General features: G+C 44.9%; 1 protein-coding gene across 1 annotated transcript in view; it reads left to right on the top strand.

The window, feature by feature from the left end:
* Positions 1–15,936, top strand: part of LOC144769651 (IgGFc-binding protein-like) — a 1,105,637-nt gene that overhangs the window by 11,770 nt on the left and 1,077,931 nt on the right. The window contains exon 3 of the mRNA XM_078653826.1: positions 8,869–9,442. Coding sequence (XP_078509952.1) covers positions 8,869–9,442 — 574 coding nt within the window. The remainder of the gene's footprint in view (positions 1–8,868; positions 9,443–15,936) is intronic.

Genomic DNA, 15,936 nt, shown 5'->3' with positions numbered 1-15,936 from the left:
ACACAAATAGTGCTGAAAATAAATGCTCACACTGTGTAAAAATACACAAAACACAGTGGTTGTAATAAAGGGGAATTGTCAATGTAAACAAGAACGCCGAAAGGCACAACATGGTGATCAGGCCTGCTGAAACAGTGGCTCTTGTAGCTGGAAACAGTTAGTGTTCAGATGACAAAGAAACGGCAGTTAGTTCTCTCACAACACAGACGCCCAGGGTGCAGGCCGTCCCAAGTTGAAAGGACACTGGTGGGGTTTACTGGGCGTTACTCTGATCTCGTGGAATTCGACTTACTTGAATGTAGAACAGTCCTTGGTTTCCTTATAGGTGAATTTCTATCTTCTTTCTTTGTAGCGCAGGTTAGTCCAAGAAACGTCGTCAAACTGTGGTACACAAACAATGATGCGTAGTCCAGGTGTAGTAGTAGATCCCTCTTTATTGACAGGTAGATAGGTGGCAGGTTACAGGATAGTTAGATACAAGTAGAAAACCCCACCAGGAGAGAGCTTCCAGCTCCTCAGCCTGAGATGACCAACTGACTCTCTAGCTAGAGTCAGGCACTTAACATTCCATGATGTCACAGGACATTCTGAAGCAGTGGTAGAGAGGGAAAATACATATAACTATTTACCACAGGACTCTCCTCCCCTCCCCCTAGAGCTGGTTCTGATTTCAGCTACCGTGCACCAGGAGACACCTTAGCGCCATAGTGCTAGGATGTGGGCATGAGTTTACCATAGGTTTTGTACAGGAAGGTGCAAAATACTATGGCTAGACAAGTTTGAAACCTTTTCCTACTTTGTATGCCTGCTGATATAATGCGAACAAATATAAAGTGCCAACAAGGGATTTCGTTTGAAAATCTTTGAGGTGGTCTTTGATTGGCTGGTTGAATGATTCTAATCAACAATCATGTGAATTGAATCGCAAATACAGTTCATATGTAACCGTTACATAAAGAAAAACAGAGCACAAAATGGGAATATCTTATCAAAATTTATAGGTGTATTGAATGGTGTGTATACATATAATTGTCATTGAAATAGATGCAGGATAAAAACACGAGCAAGATAGAGATAAATCAAGCCTATATCTCATGAATCAATAACCGGCTACTAATAAATCAAATTTTGACATATGTCATACTTAAACAAATATTCAAAACAATGAAACAATTCTAAAGGAAACTGGCAATCAAGTCGAAGTTTCGGTCTTTTTTCAAGGTATGTCATTTCCCTTCTGTCGATCTCTAAAAAAGATAACCCCTGTCTTCAAGAAAATATTTAGTGCTCCCAGGAAAAATTAATTAAAAATTAATTAAAAAAAGGGTGAATTAATCGAGCCTATATTGTGTGAAATACGACCAGGACCCATATATGCATGTTAAGGTTCCCTATCAGTGAAATACAATTGCTCACTTTCTAAGGAAAGGTCAACACGGGATCTATTCGTAGATTGAATGATACAAACGGCAATCGTAGGTGTATCTTAGTTACAGCTGTAAAAGTGAAAAATAATCAATAAATTCGCATGCCCAAATTGTTAATTATCTTTGGAGCGACTACTTTCTGACTAAGACCATGTTGATATACCTTTTGGTCTCTTTCGAGAACATTCAATATCCTCCAAGGTGCGCCAGTGGTCACATTTTCTGATGTTGTATATGCATACAATCTGCAATAAGTATGGAGACTTGGTTAAATAGGTGTCTGGAATAGACACAAGTCTAACTTAACAATATTTAAGCGTTTCAGAACTGAATTGGTCTGTGTGTATTAAGCATAAATATTTAAAACTCGCTAACACTCAGAATAAGTTCATAACTGGGAAATAAGTTATAAAACATGTTTGAGTATGGCGAAACCTACGGAGGAACTGTTTGGCACCAACTGGTTATGCTCGACCAATGTATTGTTGAAAAACTGCTGCTTATGAGCTTCAATGTTTCAGCAGTTTTTGTTTTATTAAATTATGCATAAAATGGACAATTATTATTGATGAAAAAGAGACTTTAAGAAAGAACCAAACTCAGAACCAGAAGCTCCAACATCCTGATGAAAAGAAAAGGAATTTGTTGAAAAGGAAGGTGCACCAGAAACTGGGATGATGCCTGGGCCCAGCCTTTGCCCTGGAATTTTGGATTCAAACGCTTTGTGAGCGCTGTACTGTTTTCCTCCTGTACTCCAGGATAGGGAGAGTGCTGGGGCTTTGCAGCGCTCAGCTGCGATATATTTAGAGGGATTCCTGACATGGGGATTACCCCGCACTGATGCCTTAGAAGCAGGAGCCCACCCTGCATTGGTGTTGCTGAGAGCGGGAGCCTACCCTTCTGTTTTGTGCTCCTAAAGGCGGGAGCCTACCCCACATTTATGTCTTTTGAGCAGGAGCCCACCCTGCATTGATGCTTCATTGAAAGTGGGAGCCCACCCATCTTTCCTGAAGAAGGTGAGCCACCGCCGAAAGCGGTGACTCGGAAGCCAGGCGGCCATGCCTGGTTGGGGGTGTGGCCTAAACTCCTGGAAGCAGAAGCAGGAAAAGGTTGCCTGCATCAAGGCGGGGCTTCCGTCACCATGGCCGGAGAGAACCCTGCGTATTGATGGTAGGTGGGACCTCCCCGTGTGGAGAAGGAGAAGCCCCGCGCACCTGTCCTGACAGGATACGCCGCCGAGCTACCCCCGCATTGGAGGAGACCGAGGGAGTCGACAGAGAGCAGCCCCAGTGAGTTGGTCTGTCCTTGTGCATTGTGGTGCTTAGAGGGGGGCTCACGGGGTCCATGGTGTTGAAGTTCCGGAGTGGGGATTCTACGGCACAGTGGTGCCGAGTTGTGGATACAGCTGCACCGCGAGAGAGCGGGCAGCTACAACATGGGGGCATTTTTGTCTGCTTCATTATGAGAGAAGGGTGAGATACACCCCCCGCCCACACGTGCATTGCGCACCTTGTTCTCGCTGCTTAGGCAGCCAGGGGGCCTGTGGAAAGTCCTGTGAGAGCCCTGACATTTTTGGACAGAGGGCATTTAAGCCCCAGAGGAAGGCCAGTTGACCTGGGGTCAGTTTTACGTTGGTAGGGCGCAAGGCCCTAAAGTGGCTCGATTGGCACTGTCATTTGTATAATATCCGCTGTGAATATTGCCTAGTGCCAGTTGGCACAGTGTAAATTGTGTGATTATGATTCTAATGTGTTTTGGATAATACAAAGGCTATTTTTATATAACCTTGTGTGGAGTTTATTTTGTGGTGTGCATAGGGTGTTGCTGCTGTGGGTGTGTGTTGCGCAAATGCTTTACATATTGCCTGTGGGATAAGCCTGACAGCTCGTGCCAAGCTACCAAGGGGGTGAGCAGGGGTTATCTTCAGCGTGTAACTCCCTTGCCCTGACTAGAGTAGTGGTTTCTGCCTGGCTTCGGCGCAAGCCCTAGCCAACCAGAAATCCCATTTCTAACAATGACCAAAGGTCTTGTAAAAGTTCAGGAAGGGACGTGAGTTAAGCCAGTTCAAAGCAGTCCCCCTTGGGAAAGAGACCACCAAGGTGCACACAATGTATGCGTCAGACCGTCTTCTGCAAAGGCAAGTTGGAATCCAAGAAATAGATCAGGAAGGAAGTCTAGAAGAATTAAAGTTCTCCCGCGAAAGGTAGATGAGAGCTTCTTCCTTTCCTCCATCAAATCAATGTATATTATATTCCCAAATTTCCGGAGTGAGACCAACTTAGTCAGACCACTCAGTCCATTGGTCAGTTCATATAGGCCCTTGCTAATATGCCCCCCTGAGTAATAGTTATTCTAAAAAAAAAATAGTTATATTGGATAGAAATTATAACAGAGAATCGTTGTCGGCTTTAAGAAAAGAACCATTTTCTTTCTCTTACTGGGTCTCTACTGACATCTAATGGCTATAAAAAATAACTGCACCAGCGATGTTGGCCCATGGTTATGGTTTAGACAGAGTTTCATCGGCTGAAGTCCTCAAGCTTTCACAAAATGAATACATTATAATTAGGGCTCCCGGTTTTATGGTATTTATTATTTTGCCATTTCCGTCTGTATTTATCCATATTTATTTTTTAGGCATTTTTTCTGTATTTATCCACATTTATTTTTGCCACAAGCAAAAGACTACGCTACAGCTGGTATTTTTCCACATTTATTTAAATTGACAATGCACACATGCGCTTGGTTGTTATTGGTCAACACTATACATTCATCTGAAAACTTTGCCATTTGCAGAATGTCCCAAATATGCTTAAAAGTGCTATCACTTGCTATTTGTCTCAGAGTCTTGCAATTTCTGTCAACGGCAGAGTGCCACATCCTCTCCCCCACTGAACACCAAACTGCCCCACTGAGAGAAACTCACACTGCCTTCAGCTGCAACTAAATTGTGCCCCACCAGAGCTAAAGCTATCCCTGGCCATCACTATGAGGATGGATGTCTTGTGTGTGCAGAAGATAAAAACCGACACAGAGGTGCAAGGAATTTATTGCGTGCAATAATTATCATTTATTCTGAGATTTGCCCCTAAAATGGGCACATATTGCAAGTTTGGAGCGTACACACCAAAATTTACATGTCCCATTATTCACCTGCCATTTTACCATTGATAAATGCCTGCTGGTTTGGCATGACAAAATGTATCCAGCTAATGGGTTTCTATCCCACCAGTATGTTCTGGATGCAATAAAAAATGCAAAACTCATAATCCGATATGTGCAGTAACAGGAGTTACCACAGACACTGGAACTTACTGGGACACTCGTAATGAGGGCGTAAGTGTGCGATGACACATATGAAGGACTTTCCAAAAGCGTTCACTGTGTTTACAAATTACAAATGAGCAGAAAACAGATAATTTGGCCGGTTCTAAGGCCCTGATGTTGGTGGTAGCTTCAAACCTGCGATAAACAAAAACTGAACTGCACCCTTGCCATTCTTTGTCTAAGCTCTAGCTTTATTCAAAATCAAAATCAAACAGTTTGGAAGAGACCCACATTCAGAGGTGCATCTAGAGTGAAATTTCAGGGGGAGAGGCTAATAAAAATGTCATGGGAGGGGGCTAATTCTTCAGTAATCGGCAAGGTGAAGAGGCAGACCCAGCTGCCGGTACTCGCCTTGCCGGCCCACGATCTCGACGACGTGCTCGGAGAGCTGGGCACCGGGAAGCACTCGTCATGTTGGCGCTCTTCTTACGACTGCCGATGATGCTCATCTGTTCAGCCAGCAGCAAGTGGCCCAGGGGGTGCGGCTGGTGCCTGGGGGACTCCCACTGGCCGGGGGGTTGTGTGACTGCACCGTGCATTGGCCCAGGGGTATTGCAGCCTCCTTTGTGGGGGGGACTGTCCTCAACATTTATAATACATACATCTAGATGGAGAAAGGGGCTTTGCAACAGCCCTTACTTATCATCATGCTTTCGATGCCGACCAGATAATAGGTCAGGCTACATAGATGGTACAGTAAGGGGTATAATTACCAATATTTTACACCTTGTTTGTCCGAAGGGAGCGTTTCATGGTGGTGCATAGGCGGTCCAATGCAACTACCCAAGGTAATTGACACAAAACCCTATTTACCCACAAAAAGGAGACAGGATTTTGCAGCAAAAAAGAGTGCCCATTTCAGATAGGCGCTATCACGGAGAAATGCATTTATTTCTCCTTTCTTTTAAGGCTTTGATTGTGTGCTGCACTGTAGAGCACACATTTAAAGTGGGAAAAGTGTTAAAGTTAGTCTAAGCAAAGTATTTTGTACTGGAAGGGTACCTTATCTAGACTCGTGCAGACACCCTTGCACTATGACATATTTCTGCAAATAGGACACTTCTGCTCCTCCTTCTCATACAATACAACGCAGAATTCTTGGTGGTTGCACTGCATGAGAATTTAGTAAATCTGCCCTTCAGTGTCGTTGCAGTTGTGTTCTTTTTAACCATTGGCTTTCACCGGTGCCTCCCGCCTCTTCACACAACTTTCAGTAGGTGATGTAAGTGGATTATGTTGAGTGATGGCATTTTCCAATGCACTTCAAAGTAGTAGTTCACATATTCTTACCTGCAGCGGAAGTAACTTACTTTATGGTTTTCGTCGATGTGAATGTATCTGTTTTTGGAGGCGGTTTACCCGAGCTGTTTTTGATGGAATGATGTCGGTTTGCAGCACCTTATTAGCTGTCCTGAGATAATGAAAATAGAATAAAACTTGTGCTTTGTTGTTATGCTTTTGAAAAATATATTTCTGTGCAGAATATGCATAATTTCAAAATAGTAACATTTAAAGCACAAACATAAACACTTGTAGCATAATTACATTAAATAGTTGTTCCTGTGCAGACAGTTTCAACTAGGCATGTACAGTTGCTAGAGTGTATCACAAAATATTCTTTTCAGCAATATATTGAAATTATTTTTATTAACCCTTTAAAGTGCATTTTAAACATGGTTAAAAAAGGAGAGATGTGTTTTGTTACTCTCATTGGGGCAGATTTATGAAGGCCTTGCGCCGCCGGTGCGTCACTTTTTCCCATGTTAAAAATGACGCACCGGCGGCGCAAGGCCTTCATAAATCTGCCCCATTGTGTTTAAGTAAGGAGGACTAGAAAGCACAGCTTTTTAATGAACAACCTTCGTGCAAGACCTATTGTCGCAATTAGCTTTATATTGTAAACAATGACTGGCGAGTGGAGACATCTTCTGTTTGTTCTGGTCTTCAGGCTAGCCATGTTTTGCTTTTATATAGCAAACAGATAGAGTATAGAATATAATATATGTTTTACGTAGACAGTTCCTTCAAATTTCTAAGAAATGTTTTCCATGTGTACTCTGCGATACTGGACCCACTATATCACAATGAATACATTAATTAAGCTGATTTATTTAACTGTCAATATCCACTTATTCGTATAAATGTAGCAAGATTAAGAAATGTCTAGATTGAAGAAGATATCTTACTAGGAATGGGGCGTAGAGGAATATATCTAGGCCTAAGGCACTTACTTGTTGCAAGGAATCCGTTTTTATAAGCTGAAACATGTCATTTCATCTTGTTGAATATCGCTCCTTCAAAATGCCAAAGCAACTTTATAAATTAACATTATTATGTATGCTATTGAATTCTGGAACATCCAGAAAGATGGACAGCTTTTTTTGTCTTCGGATGTGGTTAATCAACTTATAAGTTTTGTTAGAAATGGGTACTGTATGTAGTTGGCAGTGATTTGCATCCTGTCCAAGTAGGGGCCCCCACTTTAGTCAGGGTAAGGGGATTACACAGCTAAAATAATCCCTGCTTACCCTCTTGGTAGCTTGACACGAGCAGCCATGCTTATCTCGGAGGCAATATGTAAAGTATTTGTACATGCATGCATAGTCACACAGTTAAAACACTACAAAAGTACACCAACAACCAGTTTAGAAAAATACGCAATATTTATCTTAATAAAATAAGTCCAAAACAACAAAAATCCAACATACACAAGTCAAAATATCATTTTGTGCAAGGGAGGTGAAGCGCTGCAAAAGCACATAATGCATTGGTTCCTTACTGGCAGGGGAGGTGATGCGTCACATCCTTACTGACAGGGGGGGTGAGGCATTGGTTCCTTGCTGCTGGACAGAGGAGGTGATGCTGAACTTTGCTATTGTTTCTCTCTATTGCCTTAAGAATAAATCGGAAGTCAGCCATTTAAATGTTATCTGTACCTAAGGCTTGCTGGGAAATTGTTGTTGATATTGGCATGTAATACTTTTAGTATCACATGGAGGGAATGGCTTTGTTACAAAACCCGGGGAGTATATAGGATCTTAGCATAGCAGTGTCCTTGAATATCAGTTTACTCCCCCATTTGGCACAAACTTGACATGTCACTGGAGAAGAGCAAACTTCCCTAAGTCTCTCCACCCAGTCAATCATTGATTTAAACGAGTGATACTTCATAAGGTAGCCTTTTCCACATTGTGGCAATTGCTGATTCCCACATTTTTCTGCATTCCCTGCTTTTTTAATCCACAAATCATAGGATGGCTACTTCTGTTTTCTTCCGCTTTCGGGGTATTTTTAGTTTTTTGTTTCTTTTTCTCTTTATTTGCTTTACTTCCATTGAGTCCATCCCTTTCTTTTAGCTTGTAGAATACGCTATCACATTATCGTATACGCTTATTGCTTTCTAATTGCTACCATTGCAAACGGTTTATACATTGGCATGCAAATGTATTTCTTTTGTAGTTGTCCTATAAAATGGCGTTAACCACCTGTATAAATTACAATAGTTGGATGATTTTGCATTTACCAATGTGATATGCTGTATGCTGTCATACGTACAGGCCAATTAGAATGACATATTATACAACTGGTGATGCTATTGTGGTGACTGTTTCTTTCTTTCTATATTTCTTTTTGTTTCCTCAAAGTTCAATAAAGCATTTAGAAATTTAAAAAAAGGACTAACTAATTTCAACCACACTTTGAGATGTTTCTCTGGGCAATGACATTCTTGCCCGAAGCAGATCCCTCACAAGGACTTTCACAACAGCAAAGCTCGCAACACCTTTGCCGCCTCCCATTCCCCAACACATTCAATCTGGTGGGTTAGTGAGGATGGAACAATCAGCATTGTGTACCCTGTGTTCTTTTACCGCCTTTATCTAAATGATGCTTGATTGCTCAATGCACCTCTCTACTGAAAGTGAAGTCTGCTTCATTTGATTTAGGAATAGAGCAACCCAGAAGAGGGGGACCTTGGAGGGCTTTGCAGGGAGGGGTGAGAGGCAGGGCCTAGGTCTGGTTTGCGTGGAGCATTGATTTGATCAGAATGCAGAAGTGTGGATGTGCACAACATGGGTATTCCTAACTTTGTGACTGGAATTTGTATTTTGCTCAGGTGGATAATCAGAGGGGACCCTTACCCATCAGTCTAAAGGATGGAGCGCTGAAGATATACCAGCAAGGCCAGTATGCTGTGCTGGAGACCTCCTTCGGCCTGCAGGTGCTCTTCGACTGGAAGACCTTCGTAATTGTCAAAGTGCCACCAGCCTTCCATGGGAATGTGTGTGGGATGTGTGGGAACAACAACCAGGACCCCAGCGATGACTTCATGATGCCGTCAGGAGAGCAGGCAGCGAACGTGGCACAGCTGGGAAGTAGCTGGAAGACCAACGATGAGGACACCCCTTGTAGCAATGACTGCGACGGAGCATGCCCAGAAGTCGATGCTGAACTTGCCCTGAAATACGAGTCTCTGGAATTCTGTGGCCTCTTAGCTGACAGCACCACTGGGCCCTTCAGGCTCTGCTACTCTCAGATTAACCCTCAGCCCTTTCTCAAGGCCTGTGCTCGTGATTTGTCCTTGAGCAATGGGTATCAAATTAGCTTGTGCCAGACCTTCACAACCTATGCAGTAGCATGCCAGAACAGGGGCAATCCGATAGAGGACTGGAGAAGTTCTTCTGGCTGTGGTGAGTACTCTTATAATGTGTATTACTGTTAATGATGCAGGTGTTTGATGCCTCTGTCAACTGTTTGTCTTTGGAAAATATTTGTTAATCCAACAATTGCAAACTGGCATTTGGAAAATCAGTGAATGACAACTGTGAGTAGTTCACTGAAATACATAGGAGCGGTGGTTGTAGTAGTAGTAATAAAACGTTTTTTAAACTATGGTCTATTAAACAATACCATATTATTTAAGTTCATAAAATGTGCTATTCCATAAGACTTCAGTCTTAAACATAACCAAAGATAAAATCCTTCATCCCATACGAATAACATCTAAAATTACACACTAAACAACTCTTTTAAAACATTTATCCTTATTTTTGGATGTTATCTGTGCAGTGGGTAGGTTCTTATTTGTCTTTTCGGCATTGATAGGATTGACTGACATGTTTTTAAAGGTGCCAACATGGTTTAAAGTTATAGTGCCTTGAAAACACTGTATTTTTCAATCAATCTCTCCTGACTTTAAATCAAGTTAAAGAACGCTCTTTTTAAGTACGTTTCATCCAAGGCCTGAAGAAATATGATCACATCACCGTTATCCCTATAGAACTCCAATGGATCCCTGATGCTCCTGCCATCCATCTTCAAAACCAGCAACATCATTTACGAAGCCATTACAACATTCACCCTTGCTTATCTTGCAGACAAGCTCAAAATCTCTGGTGGTCCTGGGCACTATCAGACTACAGACTAAGCATTATAAAAAAGAAAAACCAAGAGAGCAGGTCTTTTACATCTATGTATCCAGGATCTAGATCAACCCGGTATCCACTAAAACAGCTTCAATGCAGGAAAGAGCAATACATCACAATACATTAACCATCTCCAAAACAGACCCCTCTCCTATCACTTATTGACTTTATGCTTTCCTTTGACCCTATGCAGCGCTCCTTTGCCTTTTGGCTAGGTTCCACATAAACAAATACATCCATTCAATTTCAAAAGAATCAGTGTTCCAGTCTTAATGATTTTATATGTTACATGGTTTCACATCTTATTCAAAGTGTATTCACTCCTTTTAGGATCTTCTCCTACACTAGTCATTTTTGATTGTTGCACAGTGTTGTGTGAAATATTAGTGAGTCTCTATGTGTACAATATGTGACTTAAGGGGTGCAGCTGGTAGTTTAAGGAATTCAGACCGTTATGATGTTATCATTTTGACTGCTGTTAAAATTTTGGGTCTCTGGTTGGCACAGGTAGGTACTTGTGACAAGCAGGGACTCTCTCCTCTAGTCAGGGCAAGGGAATTAGCCTCCTAAAATAACCCCTGCTTACCCTCTAGGCGGCGTGGCGCGAGCAGTCAAGGCTTATTTCAGAGGCGTTGTAAGTTAAGCATTTGTGACCACATACAGAAACCCAGTGACAACACTACAAATGGACATCACACCGGTTTTATATAAAAAAATAAGTATACTTTATGTAGAGTTATCACAAGACCAATAAATGACAAAAAGAATCCACAGTACTATTACATTTCAAGAGTTCAGGTTAAAAAGGCTTAAATCAAGGTTCTGTGCGAGTCGGTAACCCGGACGGGCTACAGCATCGTTGAAAATAACAGAGTCAGGCAAATCCAGCAGACCCCATCAGTACGGGCCCACTCAAATGTTGACAGACTCAGTCACAGTACCTTTTACTTGAGGCGGCCGGCACGGACGTGCGGGCCGGTTCCGGTGATCGTCGCGTTGCAGGACGCGTTGTCCCTCGATGCGGTGCAGGCAGCGGCCTGTTGAAAAAGTCATGTGGATCCAAGGCTTGCTTTGCAGGGGGAGATGGTGCTTCGATGCGGTGCTTGCAGCTTGCGGTGCGGCGAAGTAGCTGGAGTTCGGGAGATGGCGTGGATCAGTCCGGACAGCGGTGCGTCGCAAAGCATGCGAGGCGGTGCCCAACTGCGGTGCGGTCACAGGACTTGAAGTCAGCAGCAGTGAGCGCGTCGGTCAGACCAGTTCGATTCGGTGTAGCGAGGCGTTGCACATCGCGGTGTCCTTCCAGTCGCGGTGCAGGCTACAGCTCATTGAGGGTGTTGGTGAGCGCAGAGCTTGCGTTGTTCGAGGCAGACGTTGCTTGGTGCACTGCCTAGAGGACAACGGGCCGGTCGAGAGAGTCGGTCACAGCTCCCTGCCTCTGTAGCCACTTGTTTCCAGCAGCAATTCACAAAGGCTGGTGAAGTCCACTGGTCCTGGGACTTCGGTCAGGGGGGCAAGCTCTCTTTCAAGCCCTTGGAGATCTTTGCACAAGTTGAAAAGAAAAGTCCACAAAGTCTTTCTCCTCCCTTTGGCAGCAAGGCAGCCACTGCAGGCCAATCCGCCAAGCAGCACTTCAGCTTGGGAATAGTCTCTCCTCAGTTTCTTCAGGTTCCTTCTCCTCAGCAGAGGTTTCCTCTTGTCAGTTCCAGGAATGATCTAATTTTATGGGCTCAGGGTCCCAATACTTATACCCCTAAATTCTTTGTTCTCTGAGGGGAGAGGGGCCTCTGCCCGGTTCAAGCCAGTTCTGAAGCACTCTGTTTACCAGACTTCTCCCTTCCTTTCACCACGCAGGGCAGGCACATCAGATGCCCCACAGGAGGTGGAGCCAGCATTGTGGAAGGCAAGTACAGTCCAGGAGCACTTTGTTGACAGTCTTCCTTCTCTTCTTTCAGTGTGCAGGGCAGAGACATCAGACACACCACAGGGGGTGGAGCAAGCATTGTAAAGGGAAGGCCCAGCCCTATTCAGGCCCCAGGTGCAACTCCTCCCTCCCATCTAGATGCAGATCTCCCTATTCACCACCGGGCTGCCCCAGCCTGTCTCCTGGATTCCCCAGTCCTGTCCCTCAGAAACCCAGACAAGGAATACACAACATCGCAGAGGCAGGCTCAAATGGTTAGGCAAGCAAATACCTACTTTCTAAAAGTGGTATTTGCAAACACAGAATATTAAAATAAACTTTACTAAAATATGTATTTTATTATTCTGAGTCCATGCATACTAAACTCGAATTTCTACCATGTTCCCTGAGTCTGCTAGGATTATAACCATGTAACAATCCAGCAGCCCATTTTGGCCTATGGGGAACAGGTAGCCTTGCAATACTGAAAAACGAAAATGGCTGTAATTCACTATTAGGAAATGCCACACACATCAGGGCTTGTCCTACCTTATACTTACAATGCACCCTGCCCTTGGGCCTACCATAGGGGTGACTATGAAGAAAAGGGAAGGTTTAGGGACTGGCAAGTGGGTGCACTTGCCCAGTCGGCATGACAGTACTAGACTGCATGCAGGCTCTGCAATGGCAGACCTTACACATATTTTACAAGGCCGCTTCTGTGGGTGGCTCAACCAGTGCAGCAAGCAACTTGTTGTCCAATAGCTTGTCCTTTCCAGGATTGACTATGGCAACGCCACTTTGGCTGGAACCCCTAAAACTCCGATTAAATCTGTCCTCAATCTAGCTGTGAGACTCATCTCTGATTGTAAAAAAAATTGATCACATCTCCCCTCTCCTCAAAAATCTCAATTGGCTCCCAATAGAAGAAAGATCCACCTACAAGATTGCCTGCATCACTCACAAAGCTCTTCACCAAACACCCCTTCTTACCTTACAACGAAACTACACAAAGCAGGTTGCTCCAGGTCCCTGAGGAGCACAAACTCCCTTGTCTTGATCCCACCCAGACTCAAATGTCAAAAGACCCAATCCTGTGCGTTCTCTGGTAACGCTCCTACAATTTGGAACTCTCTCCCTAAGGACCTTCGCTGCAAACCCTCTTACCCTCTCTTCAAAAAGGAACTCAAAGTACTCCTTCTCAACAAATACTGGGGTATCTAATGTTACTGACTCTGAATGTGTCCACTCCTCTCTCTTCCCTTGTCCGCTCCTCTTCCCACCCCCTCTCAATCCATTCATTTTTTTCTCACTCCCCCTCTCTTCACCCCCTCTCTATCCTAACTTATAATATTCACTTTCCACTTAATGTTCTCTCGCTGTTTCTTTGCCCCCTTAGCCCTGTTGAATGCATTGTCATACTGTAACTCTTTTTCGCTTAATTGTTAAATTTATCTCATTATGTTCACCATCCTTGTAAAGCGCTCTGATACTCTTGGGTCCAGTAGCGCTATATAAAACCTTTGAAATAAATAAATAAGCCCACCAGCATTTGGATTTACACGCCCTGGGCACACTTAGTGCACTGTACTAGGGTCTGACAAGTAAACCAAACATCCAATCATGCAACCACTAATCTATACATCAATTTACAGTAGGGAGCACTCGCACTGTGGCACTGGACAGCAGTGGCACAGTACCCAAACACCACACTACTCTAACACCAGCAAAAACACATGAGGCAACAGTAAAAATGGGAGGGAGACCAGCGCCAATGGTGCCAGGTCTAACACGTGTCCCTTCCAGCTGAAATGTGGGGAGAGCTACCCTACCTCCTGGGAGTTCTCATCACTAAAGCGGAAAAATCTGGACAGACCATCAGCGTTGGCGTGTTCTGTACCAGGGTGGTGTTCCACCGTAAAGTCCATACCCTGTAGGGAAATGGACCACCTCAACGGCTTTGGATTCTCACCCCTCATCTACATCAACCATCTGAGGGGCCTGTGGTCTGTCTGAACCCTGAAGTGAGTCCCAAAGAGGTATGGTCTCAGCTTCTTCAGTGCCCAGACCACAGCAAATGGCTCACGCTCAATAGCACTCCACCTCTGTTCCCGTGGAAGTAACATCCTAATGATGAAGGCTACAGGTTCATCTAGGCCCTCTTCAATCATCTGTGACAAAACAGCCCCCACACCATGCTCTGAACCGTCTGTTTGAACGATGATCTCTTTGGAGAAGTTGGGTGCCAGGAGCATGAGCGTCATGCACATGGTGGCTTTCAGGGCCTCAAAAGCATTCTGACAGGTTTCAATCCAAATCACTTTCTTGGCCTGCCTCTTGGAAGTCAGCTCTGTCAAGGGTGCGACCTTGTTGCCATACCCCTTGACAAACCTCCTGTAGTACCCGGTGAGTCCTAAGAAGGCCCTCACCTCTGTCTGGGTTTTGGGGGGTTCCCAAGCCAGGATGGTTTCAATCTTGGGTTGTAGGGGCGCCACCTGGCCACTCCCAACTTGGTGTCCCAAGTACACCACAGAACCCTGCCCGATCAGGCACTTACTCGCCTTGATCGTGAGGCCTGCCTTCCTCAGTGCCAACAACACTTCCCAGAGGTGGTACGGATGTTCCTCTCAAGTGACACTGAACACTGCGATTTCATCCAGGTAGGCGGCACTGAACTCATCCAGTCCAGCCAACACCTGGTTGACCAACCTCTGAAAGGTGGCAGGGGTATTCTTCATCCCAAAGGGCATAACACGGAACTGGAAATGCCCATCTGGTGTGGAGAATGCCGACCTCTCCTTTGCCCCTTCAGTCAAGGCGATCTGCCAATACCCAGACGTCCAGTCAAACGTGCTGAGGTACCGTGCAGCCCCTAACCGATCAATGAGCTCATCGGCTCTGGAGATGGGGTGCGCGTCGGTCTTCGTGACCGAATTGAGCCCTCGGTAGTCCACACAGAGCCGGAGTTCGGGTGTGGCACCCGACCCTGCAGCCTTCAGGACCAAGACCACTGGGCTGGCCCAAGGACTGCTGGAGGACTCAATCACCCCTAGTGCAAGCATCTTTGAGACCTCCTTTAATGCAAGCCCTTACCCTGTCAGTTACCCTGTAAGACTTGTGCTTCACAGGTAAGCTGTCTCCTGTATCCACATCATAGACGCACCAATCTGTAATACTAGGAACCAGGGAGAACAGATCAGAAAACTGTCCCAGCAACTGGCGGCAGTCTTTTTGCTGCTCAGGGGTCAGGGTGGAAGAGAGGTTAACACCATCCACTGACCCATCTTGCTCTGTGGCCGCCAGGAGGTCAGGAAGAGGCTCAGTCTCCTCTTCCATTCCAGCATCTGTCGCCAAGAGCATGCCCACTTCAGACCTCTCTAAGTGGGGCTTATGGCGGTTGACATGCAGGACCCTCAAGCGGTTCCTGGGTGACCGCAAGTCCACCAAGTAGGTAACTGGACTCTTGCGCTCCACAACCTCAAATGGTCCAGTCCACTTATCCTGGAGCACACAGGGCTCCACTGGGGCCATGACTTACACTTACTGACCAGGTTGAAGCTCTACCAGAGTGGCATTCTGGTCGTACCACTGCTTCATCTCCTCCTAGCTGGCTTCTAGATTCGCCTCAGCGAGTTGCCTGAAACGCCTAGTCTGGTTCCTGAAGGCCAGCATGTAGCTATATACATCCTGGGGAGGTTTCCTGGGAGAATGTTCCCAGCCTTCCTTGACCAAACACAGAGGTCCTCTTACCGGGTGTCCATAGAGAAGCTCAAAGTGACTGAACCCTAGAGATTTCTGTGGCACCACCCGTTATGCAAACAACAGGCATGGTAAGAGGACGTCCCACTTACGCCTCATG

Source organism: Lissotriton helveticus, chromosome 7 (assembly GCF_964261635.1).
Source record: "Lissotriton helveticus chromosome 7, aLisHel1.1, whole genome shotgun sequence".
NCBI classification, from domain to species: Eukaryota; Metazoa; Chordata; class Amphibia; order Caudata; family Salamandridae; genus Lissotriton; species Lissotriton helveticus.
The sequence above is the reverse complement of the archived record's forward strand: the minus strand, read 5'-3'. Positions and strand labels throughout refer to the sequence as shown.